We start from the raw sequence: 14,626 nt of genomic DNA, 5'->3' as shown, positions 1-14,626 counted from the left end.
CTACCTTCAGCCTCCTACATGACACTGTTTGATGGAGGACTCCAGTTCAAACAAATAAGGCTGGGCATAGAAATGCATCTTTTCTTACTACAAACTCAAGCTATGTTGTGTTTTCTGTTGTTAATATCGCTGGTGATCCTGTCGAAGCGAAACAAAATGAGTTTTCACTTGAACGCCCCATGTGCTGCGTAACTACGCTTGATCTCATGCAAGGAGCTCTAAAGCTCACGTGCAGAATCATGAACGCGCACAGAAGATCAACCGTCGGTCAAGAGTTTTGCTTAATAATACGTTACATTTCGGTTTGTTTCTCACCAAACCTTATCGTATTCAAGACATGAGTTGCATTCAATAAATTATTAGACTTCTGAATTATATTTTTGTGTTCTTTTGAAGCTTGAAGAGGTGGTCACCATAAACTGTACTGGACTCTGATGGTATTATCATAACATTTGCATACATACTGAATTGCGGTCTCTCCTGCATTCTGCTCTCATTTTTAACACGAATGCCTTCGGTCTGAATGGCGCTTAACACTTTTCTACTGCTGTTTACTTGTTTGCATTTGAATCTTTTCTAATGTGTATTTTATTTTAATAGGACATTCTGTGGAAATCATCATCTGGACATGTGAGCATGTGACGGTGTCGAGCTGGTTAATGCTGATGAGGACTGACTGAATCAAACAGCTTGAGTTGCATCACACTGAATGTCAGACACTAAACCTGAGCAATAGACAGTGTCTCCAGAATGTCATCAGCTGGAGTCTGTTCTCTCTTTAGCATCAATCACTTGTGTTTTAGTGTTGCTCACTTTTAAGTCACCTTGGGGGAGTGTGGCTAGATGGACCTTTATTATTCGAAGAATAATTGCTTGTTTTCATGATCTAGACACAAAGCTTGATTAAAAAAAATATTTTGATTGATTTGTCTACTTGGTTTGTGTACATGGTGGCCAGTAGGGATGTCATAAAATATTGATTATTGATCAGCACATTATTTATCGATATATTTTTGAGGCATCGATATATATTAACATTAGTCGACATTTAAATTAGAAGCTTAATTTGTGTGCTTTCCAATTCACTCAGTTGGCCTCTGTTTAACAGTCTGTCGTAATAGCGTTGGGAGACCACAAGAGGGTGATATACCATTTACTGAAGCACACACACACTCGAGCTGAAGTGGCACAGGAGATGCTTGTCCAAAGTTTTGGTGCTTCTTCGAAAATGAACAAAGTGACTGAGTTTGCAGGTTAGTGAAACTGGTGTAACTGCGCAAACTGAACTATTAGAAATGGCGATGTTTATTATGCAATTTCTCTGTATGTAGCCATGAATAGGTCTTTCATTCAAGCTGTCTAACCACAAAATGACATATTTGTAACTGAAAATACATTGTGTAGGCTATATGAAAGATGCATGTTCACAATAGATCATCCAGTGATTGCTAGTGCAAATAATCTTTGTCCCCTGATAATGATTTGGGTCAAATTTAATGGAAAATAATGCAAACTGAGCTCCGTGGCACTGAGCGTTGGCGGTGTATACGTACCTTTGGTAAAAAATAAATAATTGTTTTGAATTTTAGAACGCGCCATGTCGTCCACCAGACGCATCCAGTGTGCGACCCCCCCCCCCTTAATTTACCCTGCCGCTCACACTTTAAGTTGTGTTGAGAAATATGTCTGAAGAGACAAAGATACTGTGCAATGAGCAGCCCTATTTATTTCTGAAAACAATCCAGATATATATATCGATGATCACCGGGAAGATCTTCCGATTATCCATGCGTAAAAAAAGGCACTGATCTTAAGTCTAGTGGCCATCGATCATGAACAGCAAGTGGGAGGGTCGTTTGTTTGCAGTGACACATGTATCAGTTTAGAAGTTCTCTCTTGGACCAGTGGAGTCGTCCGAACACTTGGATAAATGGAGTTTAGTGACAAAGTTACTTCACATCCAACAAGGTAGCATGACAACTCATAATATTTCGTGTGAGGTGGCGAAATTGTAAGATATACTACAACTTTTATTCCCATAGAGACCAACCATAATTTCAAATCAATAAAATACAGGCATCAAATTTTAGTTAGTCTCCCATTTAACACTTTATTTAAGAAAGGAAACTTCAGTGAACAAATTTGGTTTCTCATTCCATATTTATTTATGTGAATCAAATGACTGATGTACTGTATATCAATAGCCTGTAATACTCTTCCCTCTTCTGTGGTACACAAAAGTTGTTTTCCCATTAAAGTCATGGTTAGGTTTAGATTTTGGGTGGGAGGTAAAACTTTAAGGTTAGGTTTAGGGTTTAGGTTAGGGGTTAAACTTGAGTTGACTGACAGGCGATGTCTGTATCTAAAAGGTGATTGGCTCTTTTACCTGTAAGGTGGGACTTTAGTTTGTACATCCACCATATTGGGCTTTCAAATATCTCCCATTCATTTTAATACAAGTGCTTCACGGGATAAATTGTCTCTAAATCCATACTCTGAAATTGAGACAGGAAGTCGAATGAGATTCCCCTTGGCATGAAAGCACTACATAAATTCAGTGATGCATTGTTATTTTTACTTTTTAAAGTTCTAGTAAATTCTACATATGTGTAAGACAACGTGAAGGAAATGGTACAAATTAATTGCAGAGTTAATTCCATATTAAATTCCAATATTTCAAGTATGAAATTGTCATTAAATCAAAAACCAATTTTGAAAGCAGTAGATTATCTAGGCATCTCTGAATTTCACATTGTAACTCACATAATAACCATTGTTGTACATGTAAAGCTTCTGATCGGTGGGGTTGTAGTCCAGGTACACATAGAAGTCCTGGAACTTCTCAAAGCGAATGCTAACATGGCTTTCCTCATTTTTGTTGGTGTCAAAAGTGTAGAAAATCTCCTCCGTTTGAGTATCTACTGATCTGGTTGCGTGCAGGACTCCACAAATCATGAAGATGTTTGTGACAGACTGTTTGTATACGCTCGTCTGCCAAACCTCCTCTAATGCAAACGACTCCTCATCTATCTTCCCCAAGACTAGTTTACCATTTGACTCCTCTGTGGCGTAAGTTACCCACATCCCAGTCTCATCGGCTGCAAAGTCCAGGTTCTGATTGGGCGAATAGTGGTACGAGAATCGGGTCGTAGCCTCTGGAACCACCTTGTACTCGGCTGTTTTGCTGGTCATGTTATATTTTGCCATGCTAAAAGGACTTCTGAACTGATAGTACAGGGTATTTGCCCGCACTATGTAATTGTTTCCAGTGCCTCGCCAATCATATTTATTTACAAGGTATAACTCGTGTGTACTAAAGCCCTGTCTCATGATCAGTTTATAATAGTCAGCATAGAGTGTGATTCTGCTGACCAGAGTGTCAGTAAAGCCCGAGTACCAGTTCATATTCTCAGAGCCAGGCAAGGGCTTGGAGTCTTTACCCCATCCTCCATACTTATAACCTGCATTCAGGTCTGCGTTTAGCTGGCTGACGATCGGTTTTCCAATCCTCAGAATACCTCCATGCTTACAGGACCCTGTAAATAGCAATGAAAATAGTAATGTTTTAATTTATTTTACTATACTGTATGCAATTTTTTTTTTAATTTTTTTTTACATTAGTCTACTAACAATGTCCAACATTATGTACACACATCACAGGAGATTGCTGTCATGGAATTCCCACCACAGTGTCATTTCATTGCTGGAAATGACCGACTCCTTTGTCTTGCTAAGGCTAAATTCATAGCTGAAATTTAATGTATCCTAAATGCACACAATTAAATAATATTTTCACACATTTAGCATATTTTGGCAAAATTACAACTATTCTGTTCACAAGTGATATTTCTCTTGATTTTTCTTTATTTATTTTTCATATTTCATCTCTAGCGTATGCTCTTCACTGACACTTTTGTTCACTTGGTTAACAAGTACACTAACTTCTGAAAAAACTTTATTAAGGGCAAAAGTGTTTGGTGTGGTGGAAATGATGCTACAACTGTGGAACAGTCAAACATAAAACACACAAACATGTATAAGAGTTTTTCCATCGCTTGAAAAATTTGTTTTTTGGAGATATGTGTTTTTCATCAGACAGCGACGATATGATTTAACATACAAAAAGAATAAAGAAACAGTGGATAAGTATAATGAAGTGTTCACTCAGATCCAGTATGATCTTATAAGCAAAGTCTACTGTATGCTGACGTGTCACCTCATGCAGAAGACACCATTCAAAACCCTCATGGTGGGTAGTGTGTGCCTGAAAAAGCCATCACTTATTGGCTTTAATATATTGGCCTAAGTTTCTTATTGGACCAATAAACGATAACTTAAAAAAATGCACATTTATCATCCGACACCGATATGGTCACTGATATGTTGTGTATTCCTAATTTTCATTGTTTAATATTAAAAGTCTGGTCTGGGACAAGGCCAAAATAATCAAATCTATACATAAAAGACATTAACATAAAAGTACCAACAAAAAAGATGTGCTGAAGGCCTGTTAAAAAGTTTCCAATTCAGTTTTAATGAGACTTTCATATGTCTATATATCCATGTTTATACATGTGTATTTATTATCTGAACTCCATTACAGCTGATATTCCACATCTTGTGCAGATTGTCTAAGTGTTTGTTAAATCTCTGCACACTGTAGTTTGAAATATTGACAATAAACCTGACTTTGATTTCCATTCACATTCCTGTTTTCAGGATGTCAGTCATCAAAAATGTGGGAGTGATTCCTGTATTCTGTCCCAGAACAAGAAAGAAGGGTAGTCACTCATTTATTTAAATGCGGTTGTCACTCCTAAAACGTGTGTATGTGGCCATACATGATTTTACTGAATTTTGCCTGACAATTCTGTGATCAATCATCACTGCAATGCTGATTATCTCTCATCACAGTTACAACACACTGGTTCAAAGTTTACCATCATTTCCCAGTCATGATGTTAGTTCATTGAGTCCACTGCGTTACCAGTCGTGGTCTTTTTAGTTATTTGTATTTTTTCACATCATGTGTTTGCTTGGTTGTGGGTTCTGACAAGACTAATAAAATGTTTCAAGTTATGTTTCAGAATGGCAACTTTGTTAAATGTATCATATATGACACTTGGGTTGTCTTAATATAAACAGAAAATGTAGAAACAGTATACCTATTTGTGCATTGGAGAAGTCGTCCTTATCATCCTGACATTTCTCCAGTTTCTTTTGAAGTTTGGCGAACTCAATGCGAATCACTTCCAAGTTGCTCTGGTCGTAGCTCTCCAATTGGTCAACAATTAAACTCATATTCCGAATCTTAAAGGCAAAGTTGTGGGGGGACACATTTACCCTCATATAATTTCCAAACTCCTATAACATTCTTTCTCAAACACAAATGGAGAAATGCAAGAATCTTCACTACGCCTGTAGTTTTAAAAAGGACCAAAAAACAACATGAATGTATAATAAAAGTAGTCCATGTGACTCGTGCACTATATTCCAAATCTTCTGAAGCCATATGATAGCTGTATGTCATTCTCCATTTGCCATTTGGACTGGGTTTTGAAACAGATTTCCCAAATTGATTTGATTCCTAATCACAAGCTCTCAATTTGTTTTGATTCTGATTTTAATTAGGTTTGATACCCTTTGTTTGAGATGTTTTTTTACTTGTCTGTGAGCTTGCTTGTGTGAATAATCCAATGTTATATCTTAGATGTCCAGAACAAAATATGCCATCCAGAATGAAAAGCATGCTAAACAAATCATCAGAAAATATGTTTTTGACTATTAATGATCAAATGTTTTATATCATCGCAATAGGGAGGAGCTTTTAAATGACACCTAGATTGAGCTTGTAGTCCACTCAGAGGCCGAGATATTCAATGAAACAATGAGGGTGGTGCTTGAACTGAAAATTAGACTGAATGTCTATGGACGAGCACATCTGTGAGGGCTAAAATTCATTAGAGCGCCAACTACATTTCAGATCTGTACATTGTGATGGAATGTGATGGAGAATAAAATATTTTTTTCTAGTGCTTTCTGCCACATAGTGGAATAAAATGAGACTTTTCAAAGTGAGGTAGAATAACATGTTTACAAAGATAGGACAACAACAAATTATTATTTTTTTTTAAACAATTCTGTTTATCATAAGATTATAAACACATACAATATTATTTATGAATAACTTATTTATTACTTATATATAAATTATTTATGAGACTTTTTTTATTATTTGGGTGGTTCTCTGAAAAATGTATGGTTTAAATTGAGATCAGATCAGTTTAATTAACTATGCTATGATGTCTACAAACATGATGCGTGGACATTTTGTTCTACAACACAAATTACACAGTCATACCTCAAACGTGAGTTCTGAAGCCATATTGAATTTATATATATAATTTTGTATTTATTTTTTAAAACAAACAGCGGCTTCAAAATTCATGTTTGCTGAAGGACTGTGTGTAATTTATGTTGTAGAACAAAACATCCACGTATCATCAAGTAATGTTTACCACAGACCTTATTTTACTCAGAAGTTAAACAACCCCATTATAAAACCACATAGGAAAATCCAGAGAGAACCCACAGCGAATTAGACTTCCGGGTTCACCTACAAATTGACGTCACGGCTGAACAGCTCTATAATGACATAACTGAGTGAGAAAAAACTAAAATATTAAGTGTTTGACAGTACTGCACCATCTTCTGTTTCTAAATGTTGCTCAGCCCATTTGTGAGAAAATTAAGATGCTGGTTGACAAAATCATACCAAAAGTCACGTGACTCACAAATGGTATGTGATTGTTCACATTTGATTTGGTGTACAATAGTCCTGTAGAATATATTGTATTTATTTGTGAAATATGGCTCATATTTCTTTTATATATGTAAAACACAGTGCATTTCTTTAAGTACATGACAACTACCCTTCATTTACTCTGAAAGGGCCCTTTGTATCTGCAAATTACTTTCTATTTGTTTGAGAGTCGAGTTTTCCATTGCAAAGCAGATTGTGTTTGTTTGCAAAACCTTCTATTTATTTGTTTAGTTTTGGCACAAATTTAGCTCCATTATAAACCATTCAATCACTGGTTTGTGAAATCTGAATTTACCAGCCAGTGGCGAATCACAGACATTTTTTTAGCTGAATGGCGCAATTAATTAGGTCACAAACAAACATACAGAAAAAGATTGAACTTGGGATTTAAGAATTGATTTCGATATCGTTCAAATGAAGATCGCGATGCATATGAACACTGACATTTTTACCCAGCCATAATTACAACACATTTAATTGACATCACAGTGTCGTCATGCTATTATTTTGAACCTGTACTTAGACGTGAATGAGATTTGAGAGCCTCGGGATAGGGGAAGGTTATTAGTGAATAATAATATAAATTTAATTCTGTTTGTCACACAAAGCTATCATATAACTTCAGAAAACTTGGAATATAGCACATGAGTCATCTGCACTACTTTTAAAAGACTTTAAGAGTGCTTTTTTGGTCCTTTTTGGAGCTTGACAAGTGTGGTCACTATAAACTGTCATTGAATGGAAAAGAGCTGAACAAAGATTCTTCCAGTTTTCTTTCCTTTTGTGTTCACAGAAATAATCAAATTTTTTATTTATTTTTTTTTATTTTTTTGGTGAATGTCTTTTAAAAATAAAAACTGAGTACCTCTATGTAAAGACTGTCAATGGCTGGTGACGAGATGTTCAGTGATGTCTTCAGTTGTGTGACCAGAGCCTCAAATTCTCTCAGCTCGATCCTCAGGAGCTCAAACTCCAGTTTGATGTACTTGTCAGGTCCGCTCTCCAGAATCTCCACACGAGCAGTCAAATTGGAGAGCTCGCTGAGGAGAATGACCAGTTGACCCTTGAGACTTTCCACCTGATGAGGTAATAATCAGAAATGTATACAGTGCTTCCTTTTGTGTGGTCAAGAGACATTTACAAAACACGAAGACTATAAAGACTGTAAATCACACTTCTGCTGTTCTTTATAGATTATAGAACTTGTAGGAATAATTTTCCATTATGTTGGGCCTATGCTGCTAAATTTCAATGACATATTTGTTTGCTTTTGTACACTAAACAATTCTGTAGTCGCCAAAAGTTCAAATATAAAACCTATGAACTGTTGAGAAGTGCTTCTTTAGACGGTAAGAACTCCAACATAATGTACCTTGTTGATTTGAACCTTGACCTCTACAGAAAGTTCATTTGAGGATATCTGCATGTGTTCCACACGGTCTGCTGGGAATGAAGTATCAGGCAGGAAAACATTACAAACACACTGTCCAAACTCGTCAACAGAGCTGTCAACGCTGCCAGAGCCCCAGTCCTCTATTGACTGCAGAACCAAAGGAAAACCAGCGTTACATGAACATTGTTAGAACACAAGTAAATATTCAGCAATTTATTAATAATAATATTGAGAAGGTCAAAAAGATTCTGACCTGCCAAGCGTGTGCTGGGCTGACTATTGTTAGGATGAGTAGGAGATACATCATGTAGCCGTCGTCTTCCAGAATGTGCCAATATGGGTTTTACTATAGGGGCCTTATATACAGCATGTTATCAGAACTAATTTAGAACATATGTCTTATTCCCATGGAATAATTTTTTTCTGATATCCAATAAATGCATGATGGCATACCTCATTAAGACATATGCACACAGTTAATGTTTACTTAAAGCTTGTATGTATTTTATTGGTGGATTATTATACCACATGAAGCTATGACCTGAGAGGAAACATTGTTTACAGAACCTGGAAAAGCCACTACTATAACAGCATGTATAACAATCACATGACCTTTTGGTGTGTTGTATCGTTCTTCCAGGCATCTTATTATATGTCCACATACATAAGTCCTTGTTTTCTCTAGCTGTGGTTTTGTATGTTGGTTTCAAACACAAACCCGTAGTAAATAAGGATAAGTTTGTGAGTTTATATCATCATATTTTTGTCATATCTGTTTGGTAAACAAATCAACACAGAAAAAACACACAGGCATATTAAGGAACAGTTTTACTTTTGAACTGTTCTTGGCATAAGCGTATTTTTCATCAATTCGGGGTGAGGCAAGATGTCCTTTACAAAAAAAAAAAAAAAAAACCCTACAGGATTCCTGCAGGATTTTCACTTTATCTGCAGGATGTTTGCAGATGAAATCCTACAGGACACATGGACAAACGGTGCAGGATATTCCTATAGGTTTTAGAATGGACCCTTAAAACCACAGAGACATGCAGGAACAGCCAGCACACTTCCTACACAGAAGGAACATCCTGCAGGATTTTGTCATTTCTACAGCACAAATGCAAACCTCCTGCAGGAATAAAATAAGGTTCTAAAAGGTTTAATCAATCCTGCAGGAATAATACAGTATCCTACAGGATACACAGGAGGACACACTGATGTAATAACTAATAATATATAGGGTAAGATGCCCCCCTTAAGAACAATTATCATTACTTTTAAATTGTAACATATATAGATAAACTTTTAGCATGTACAGGATGATGATGCATCATCCAACATATTATCAAGGGAAATAAATAGAAACGTGCTAATTTTGTTGTCATAGCACAAAATTATGAAAAGGGGCCATCTTACCCCACTACTGGGGCAAGAAGTAAAAGAATTTAAGAAGAGACACCGTTTAAAGTAAACAAATATTTTTTTACTATTCTTAAAACAAATATTGAAAATGGCATTTTTTGTGTTAGAGTGTGCAGTATATGCTGAAGTGTTTACCCATATAATTATGTATTTTTTTCCGTCAGCTGAACTTCTTGTCTTTATGACTCTGTGGTTGTATTCATGCATTGTTGGATCTGTGTAATTTTGAACGTCTTATTGAACATTACAATCCCGAATTTTACGGGACAGGTGGCAACGCTACCTGGTGGTCTAAAACATGCTCATGAGCAAAGTGTGGATGCGGAGTTTATCTGGAGAAATTGTAAATCAGGTGTACAGTGGGAGGAGGGGTGGAAAAACAAGAGAAATACAATACAATCGGGAGTGTTGGCAGGTATGCACACCAGACTACAGAGTTTCACTTCTAGACTATTTTGTACAAATCATTCTAACCTCTTATCCCCCTTTTTTGTGCTCTGTTTTTGATTAGATGTTGGGCTTTCAGCCACACCAATATGGACAAAATGGCAGATTGTGAATCTCTTGGAAAAAAAAGGTGATGTTATGAGCTGTTATGAGGTGTATTGTTGACATGTCCAAAATACCCTTCCTTGAATGCATTAATGCATTCAACTTGAACTTAAAGAAATATACTTGTTTTTCCCCAGACACAGTGGACAGTTGTAAAGGAAATGAATAAGGCAAAAATGAGGAAAAAGGCATGGATGGATGATAGGTAATATGATGATAGGATCTTGCACCGATAATGTGGAAGGACCATGGTACAATGATGGTGTCAAGATAGTAATATATGCTTCTGAATAATTAGTACTGTAGCCTACATGTCCAAAACCAAAAATGTTAATACCATGTAAATGTTAATTAAGACTGTATTTTATGAAAGTCGTATTGAATTTCTTTCTACACTGAAAGCAAGGTGAATGCTGCCAGTGTGCAATGTTGAAAATGAGAGTTTAATGCGATATCTGAAAACCAATCGAGTCTTATTCTTTTAATATGCATACACTACAGTACATAGAGTGGACTTTTTATCTGACCGGTTACTCTTCTGAGGCAACGGCACTTCGGTGTTCCGGGGTGAATTCCAAACTGCATTTTTGCTCCCTTGAAGGGCATTGCTGCAGGAAATAGACGCCCCTTGAAAACTTGTTCCAAACGAATGTAAGAAAACGTGTCTTTTCTTGAAGGCGCCCCTGCTGCCCCCCTTCTGTGCACGCCACTGAAACCTATTTCCACCTAAACACTTATCTATTTTCCACTGTTAGGATATCACACACCATTGTTTTGATCTATTTTTCACAGTTGTCAGCAATATTGTCCTGTTCCTTAACTTGTTTAATTCTCTGTTTTCTAGGTGTGACTGACTCCGCTGCTAGGGAAATGAACAGATTATGTCATTAAGAATGACAACATTTCCATCAATAAAATTATTCATTGGTAAAAATGGACTATTTGTGAGTTTGATTCTCCAGGAGGAAACCAAATCCTGCAGGATGCCACCGGAATAGTTCCTGTAGAAAACTCCTGCTCAATGTGTGCAGTTTAACACTTGCTATGTCCTGCAGGATTTTAAATCTACCCAGCACAATATTCCTGCAGGGAATAAAGGTGTTTTAATGACCTGTAAGACAATTTCTATTCCTTCATAATATTCCTGCAGGATTCCAGTAGTTTTTTTTTTTTCCCTCTGTTGCTTATGCAATTTATTAATAACAATTTCTGGTGATCAAAACAAGTTTGATATTTTTGTATGTTACCTTTTACGTTTTTGCTATTTCATGAATTGTTTTTGTTTCATAATTGTATTATCGCTTATGTCACATACAGAAGTGGTGGCAGAAACCGTCGGGAAACAGTAAACTTTTATGGGATTCTGTTGTTGAAAAATGATTTCGAGGGTTCTTGTAGACGACTGTGGCTTCAAGCCATCAACAGAGCTGACTGGACTGAGGAGATCATTTCAAATTACTGCTTTGCAGCAAACATACAGATAAGTTAGTAACTCATATCATTATAATAATTGTATAGCTAAGAATACTTGTGTATTTAGGATGGTTTTGTGTCATATTTTCGCTTTAATGTCTAATCTGTCAAATCTAACACAAAAGTCTACAGGCTTTCTGCCACCATGCACTGCGTGTCAACAGTAGGATTGTCTATAGTTTTCATGGGGTCCAAATAAAAACACAATAAAAAACTATCATTTATATTATGACAAGGATACAGATAAAAAATACATGTGAAACTGTCCCAATACCAAACATCAAAACAGAAATAAAAATAATGACAGAAATAAACATATGCATATAAATATAAATATACCATATGATCACATTCCAAGATACACGGGGGTGGTTCACATACCTACTGGCACATCTTACCCAGCTCTGCCTATAAGGGTGGTCAGTTATCAGTTTGACATACTGTATCTGCACCATCAAAACTCAGATGGAACCAGTTTAATATCAAATTCTGATTAAAAAAAAAAAAAAAACGTAAACAATGAATTGCCAACAGCAGAGAGATTGACAGTTTCTTTACATAAATATAAATTCACTTTTGAGTTTAGAGATTGATTGATCATACTTCTTAATGCAAATGCATTAATGAGATCTAAAGAATAGCTGTGGTAAAGAATACATATACAAACAAACTTGTACTTTCTCTTTGTACATGCCAGATGATCATCATCATCTTCATCATCATCTGTCTGCAAGTCAGACATCAGAGTTTTCTGTGAAAGTTTCCGTTGAGTCACATGCATCATCCTGAACCCATGAAACTGGCACTATACGCCCACTTCAGAAGAGTCCGTGAACTCCACAATATGGAACATTCTAGAAAATCTTCAAAACAAAAAGTTGAATGATTAAAATTTTTACTCAACTGACATTTTCAGTTCCAATCATTTAATTCCAAAAGATACTATTACATGTCACTTCTACTGTATGATAGACAGAATTAGTGAACGCCCAGTTTTGCTTTTCAAAACAATAATAAATCTATCAAAGTGAATGTCACTCTTTTAAAGTTCAAAACTTACATTAACACTGTATTTGGATGTTGCTATGTTACTATCCAAAACACAGAAATACTGCTGGCTGTCTCCACATACAAAAACTGCGACATCACTGTGAAAACTGATAAAACACTGTAGTGACATGAACATGAATAATGGTTGAGTTGTGCATTAGCTGATGTCTATAAAAGACTGTTTACATTACTGCTGACATTCATTTAAATGCAGTGAAGGTAGACAGGCTAACATGTTTTTGTTTTTTGAAAGGGGAGTATAACATTTTAAGTGAGTCATCAATTTTAGCACATTTAAGGTCATGAGATATATTTGACCCCAGATAGACACTAAGAATGCAAGAGGTGTGGATAGTAATAACATGTATTGACAAACAAAAACTCAATATATATATTATGTATGCACCTTTGTTCTGAATATAGATGTTCTGTACCAACCCATTGTTGCTACCAGTTCTGACACAGTCTCCTCTTGAAACCTTCAAACAAAATTCAGGGAGATATATTTTACTGTAAGTAAAAATGTCTGAATGTCTTGCAGTAGATAAGAAAAGGCTGTGTCATTCATTTATTATATATTTCAAGCACAGCATTGAAAAAAATATATATATATATTTTATGCAATAAATTATCTAATAAAAAAATAAATATGAGCTTGAATTCAGATGAATGCAGTGAACACCTGAAGTGAAGAGAGTTTGAGTTACACTTTATTTTTATTTACTCTCAGAGTATGATGTAAAAAATAAATAAAATGAATGCTATTTCTCATCTTCAAACTGTCAGTCTGCTGCTCTGTCGCTTTTCATTTCCATCATAACCAAATATACCCTCGATTATTCACTAAAATGCTTGGCTTCATCAATGTTTATGTCCAAATTATTTTTGATTTATATTATATTTATGTTCTTAATAGGCCACTTCTTCAGTTCCGTGTTTTCAGTTCTAGAAATAAGACTTGAGTCCATATGAAATTAAATGTGGGACTGTTGTTGTTTACTTATGAATTGCAGTGATAGCGCAGTTTGCTGTGCACATTGAGTCTGGCCTTTACCATCTCAACACAGTCAAAGCAGGAAAAATCAGGAAGAGATCTGTCAGAGCTACGGCCAAGGACTACATAGTTAAAGGTAAGGAACAGAAAATCACACATCAATAGTTCATCCAAAAATGAGATTTAATCACCTCACATTGTTCCAAACTAGAATACTGTTATTTTTTTATTATTTTTTTTTTTTTTCAGTAGAACAAAAAAGGATAATTTTGGAAGAATTTTCACACAGCTCACCATACAACGATAGTTATAGTTGACCAATAGGTTGCAATAAAAATACACCAAAATACTATAAGAATATTATAAAAGTAGACCATACGACTATTGTGTAATATTCCAAGTCAAACAACAGCTTTGTGTGAAGAACAGATTGAAAATAAGATGTTATTCACTGAAAATCTTCCTGAAATCGCATCGCGTTCAGATTTAAAAAATGGCCTGTCGAATTGACATCTTAGGCTTGATATCATTGACGCCACAATGCCATTGTTTCTCACCAAACGCAACACTCCAGTTTGAGATTCGAGAGCAGCAGTGGAGGGGAAGGTTTTCAGTTAATTAGTATTATCTATATTGGTATATTTTCTGAAGAAAATGTGAGTAGGGCTTGCCGTGGCAAAAACTGTCACCACAATGTCCCATCAGCTGCCTCAAGTTGAAAGAGCCCACCCCTATGTCTGTACGATGTTCCGGTGCAGAGATATGGGTGTTGCTGTACGGTTACTAGTGTGTTCTGGGTGGTCGTTTTGGCATTGCTAGTTGCCAGGGCATTGCTAAGCGGTTGTTAAAGCAAGCACCACCAATAAATGAGTTCTAGTAAAGATTGAAATATTAGTTATTGTATGGCTTCAAAAGACTT

General features: G+C 35.9%; 1 protein-coding gene across 1 annotated transcript; it reads right to left on the bottom strand.

Moving 5' to 3' along the window:
* Positions 1-1,365: 1,365 nt before the first annotated feature.
* On the bottom strand, positions 1,366-8,523 carry olfm4.2 (olfactomedin 4, tandem duplicate 2). The gene is made up of 5 exons (XM_051723238.1): positions 8,470-8,523; positions 8,196-8,363; positions 7,689-7,901; positions 5,166-5,310; positions 1,366-3,536 (listed from the first exon to the last, which is right to left on the bottom strand). Exons 1-5 carry the CDS (start codon positions 8,521-8,523, stop codon positions 2,731-2,733), a joined length of 1,386 nt encoding a protein of 461 aa, XP_051579198.1. The 3' UTR covers positions 1,366-2,730.
* Between the last annotated feature and the right edge of the window lie 6,103 nt (positions 8,524-14,626).

The sequence above is a fragment of the Myxocyprinus asiaticus genome, chromosome 17, assembly GCF_019703515.2.
Source record: "Myxocyprinus asiaticus isolate MX2 ecotype Aquarium Trade chromosome 17, UBuf_Myxa_2, whole genome shotgun sequence".
Lineage (NCBI taxonomy): Eukaryota > Metazoa > Chordata > Actinopteri > Cypriniformes > Catostomidae > Myxocyprinus > Myxocyprinus asiaticus.
This window is presented reverse-complemented; position numbering and strand designations above follow the sequence as displayed.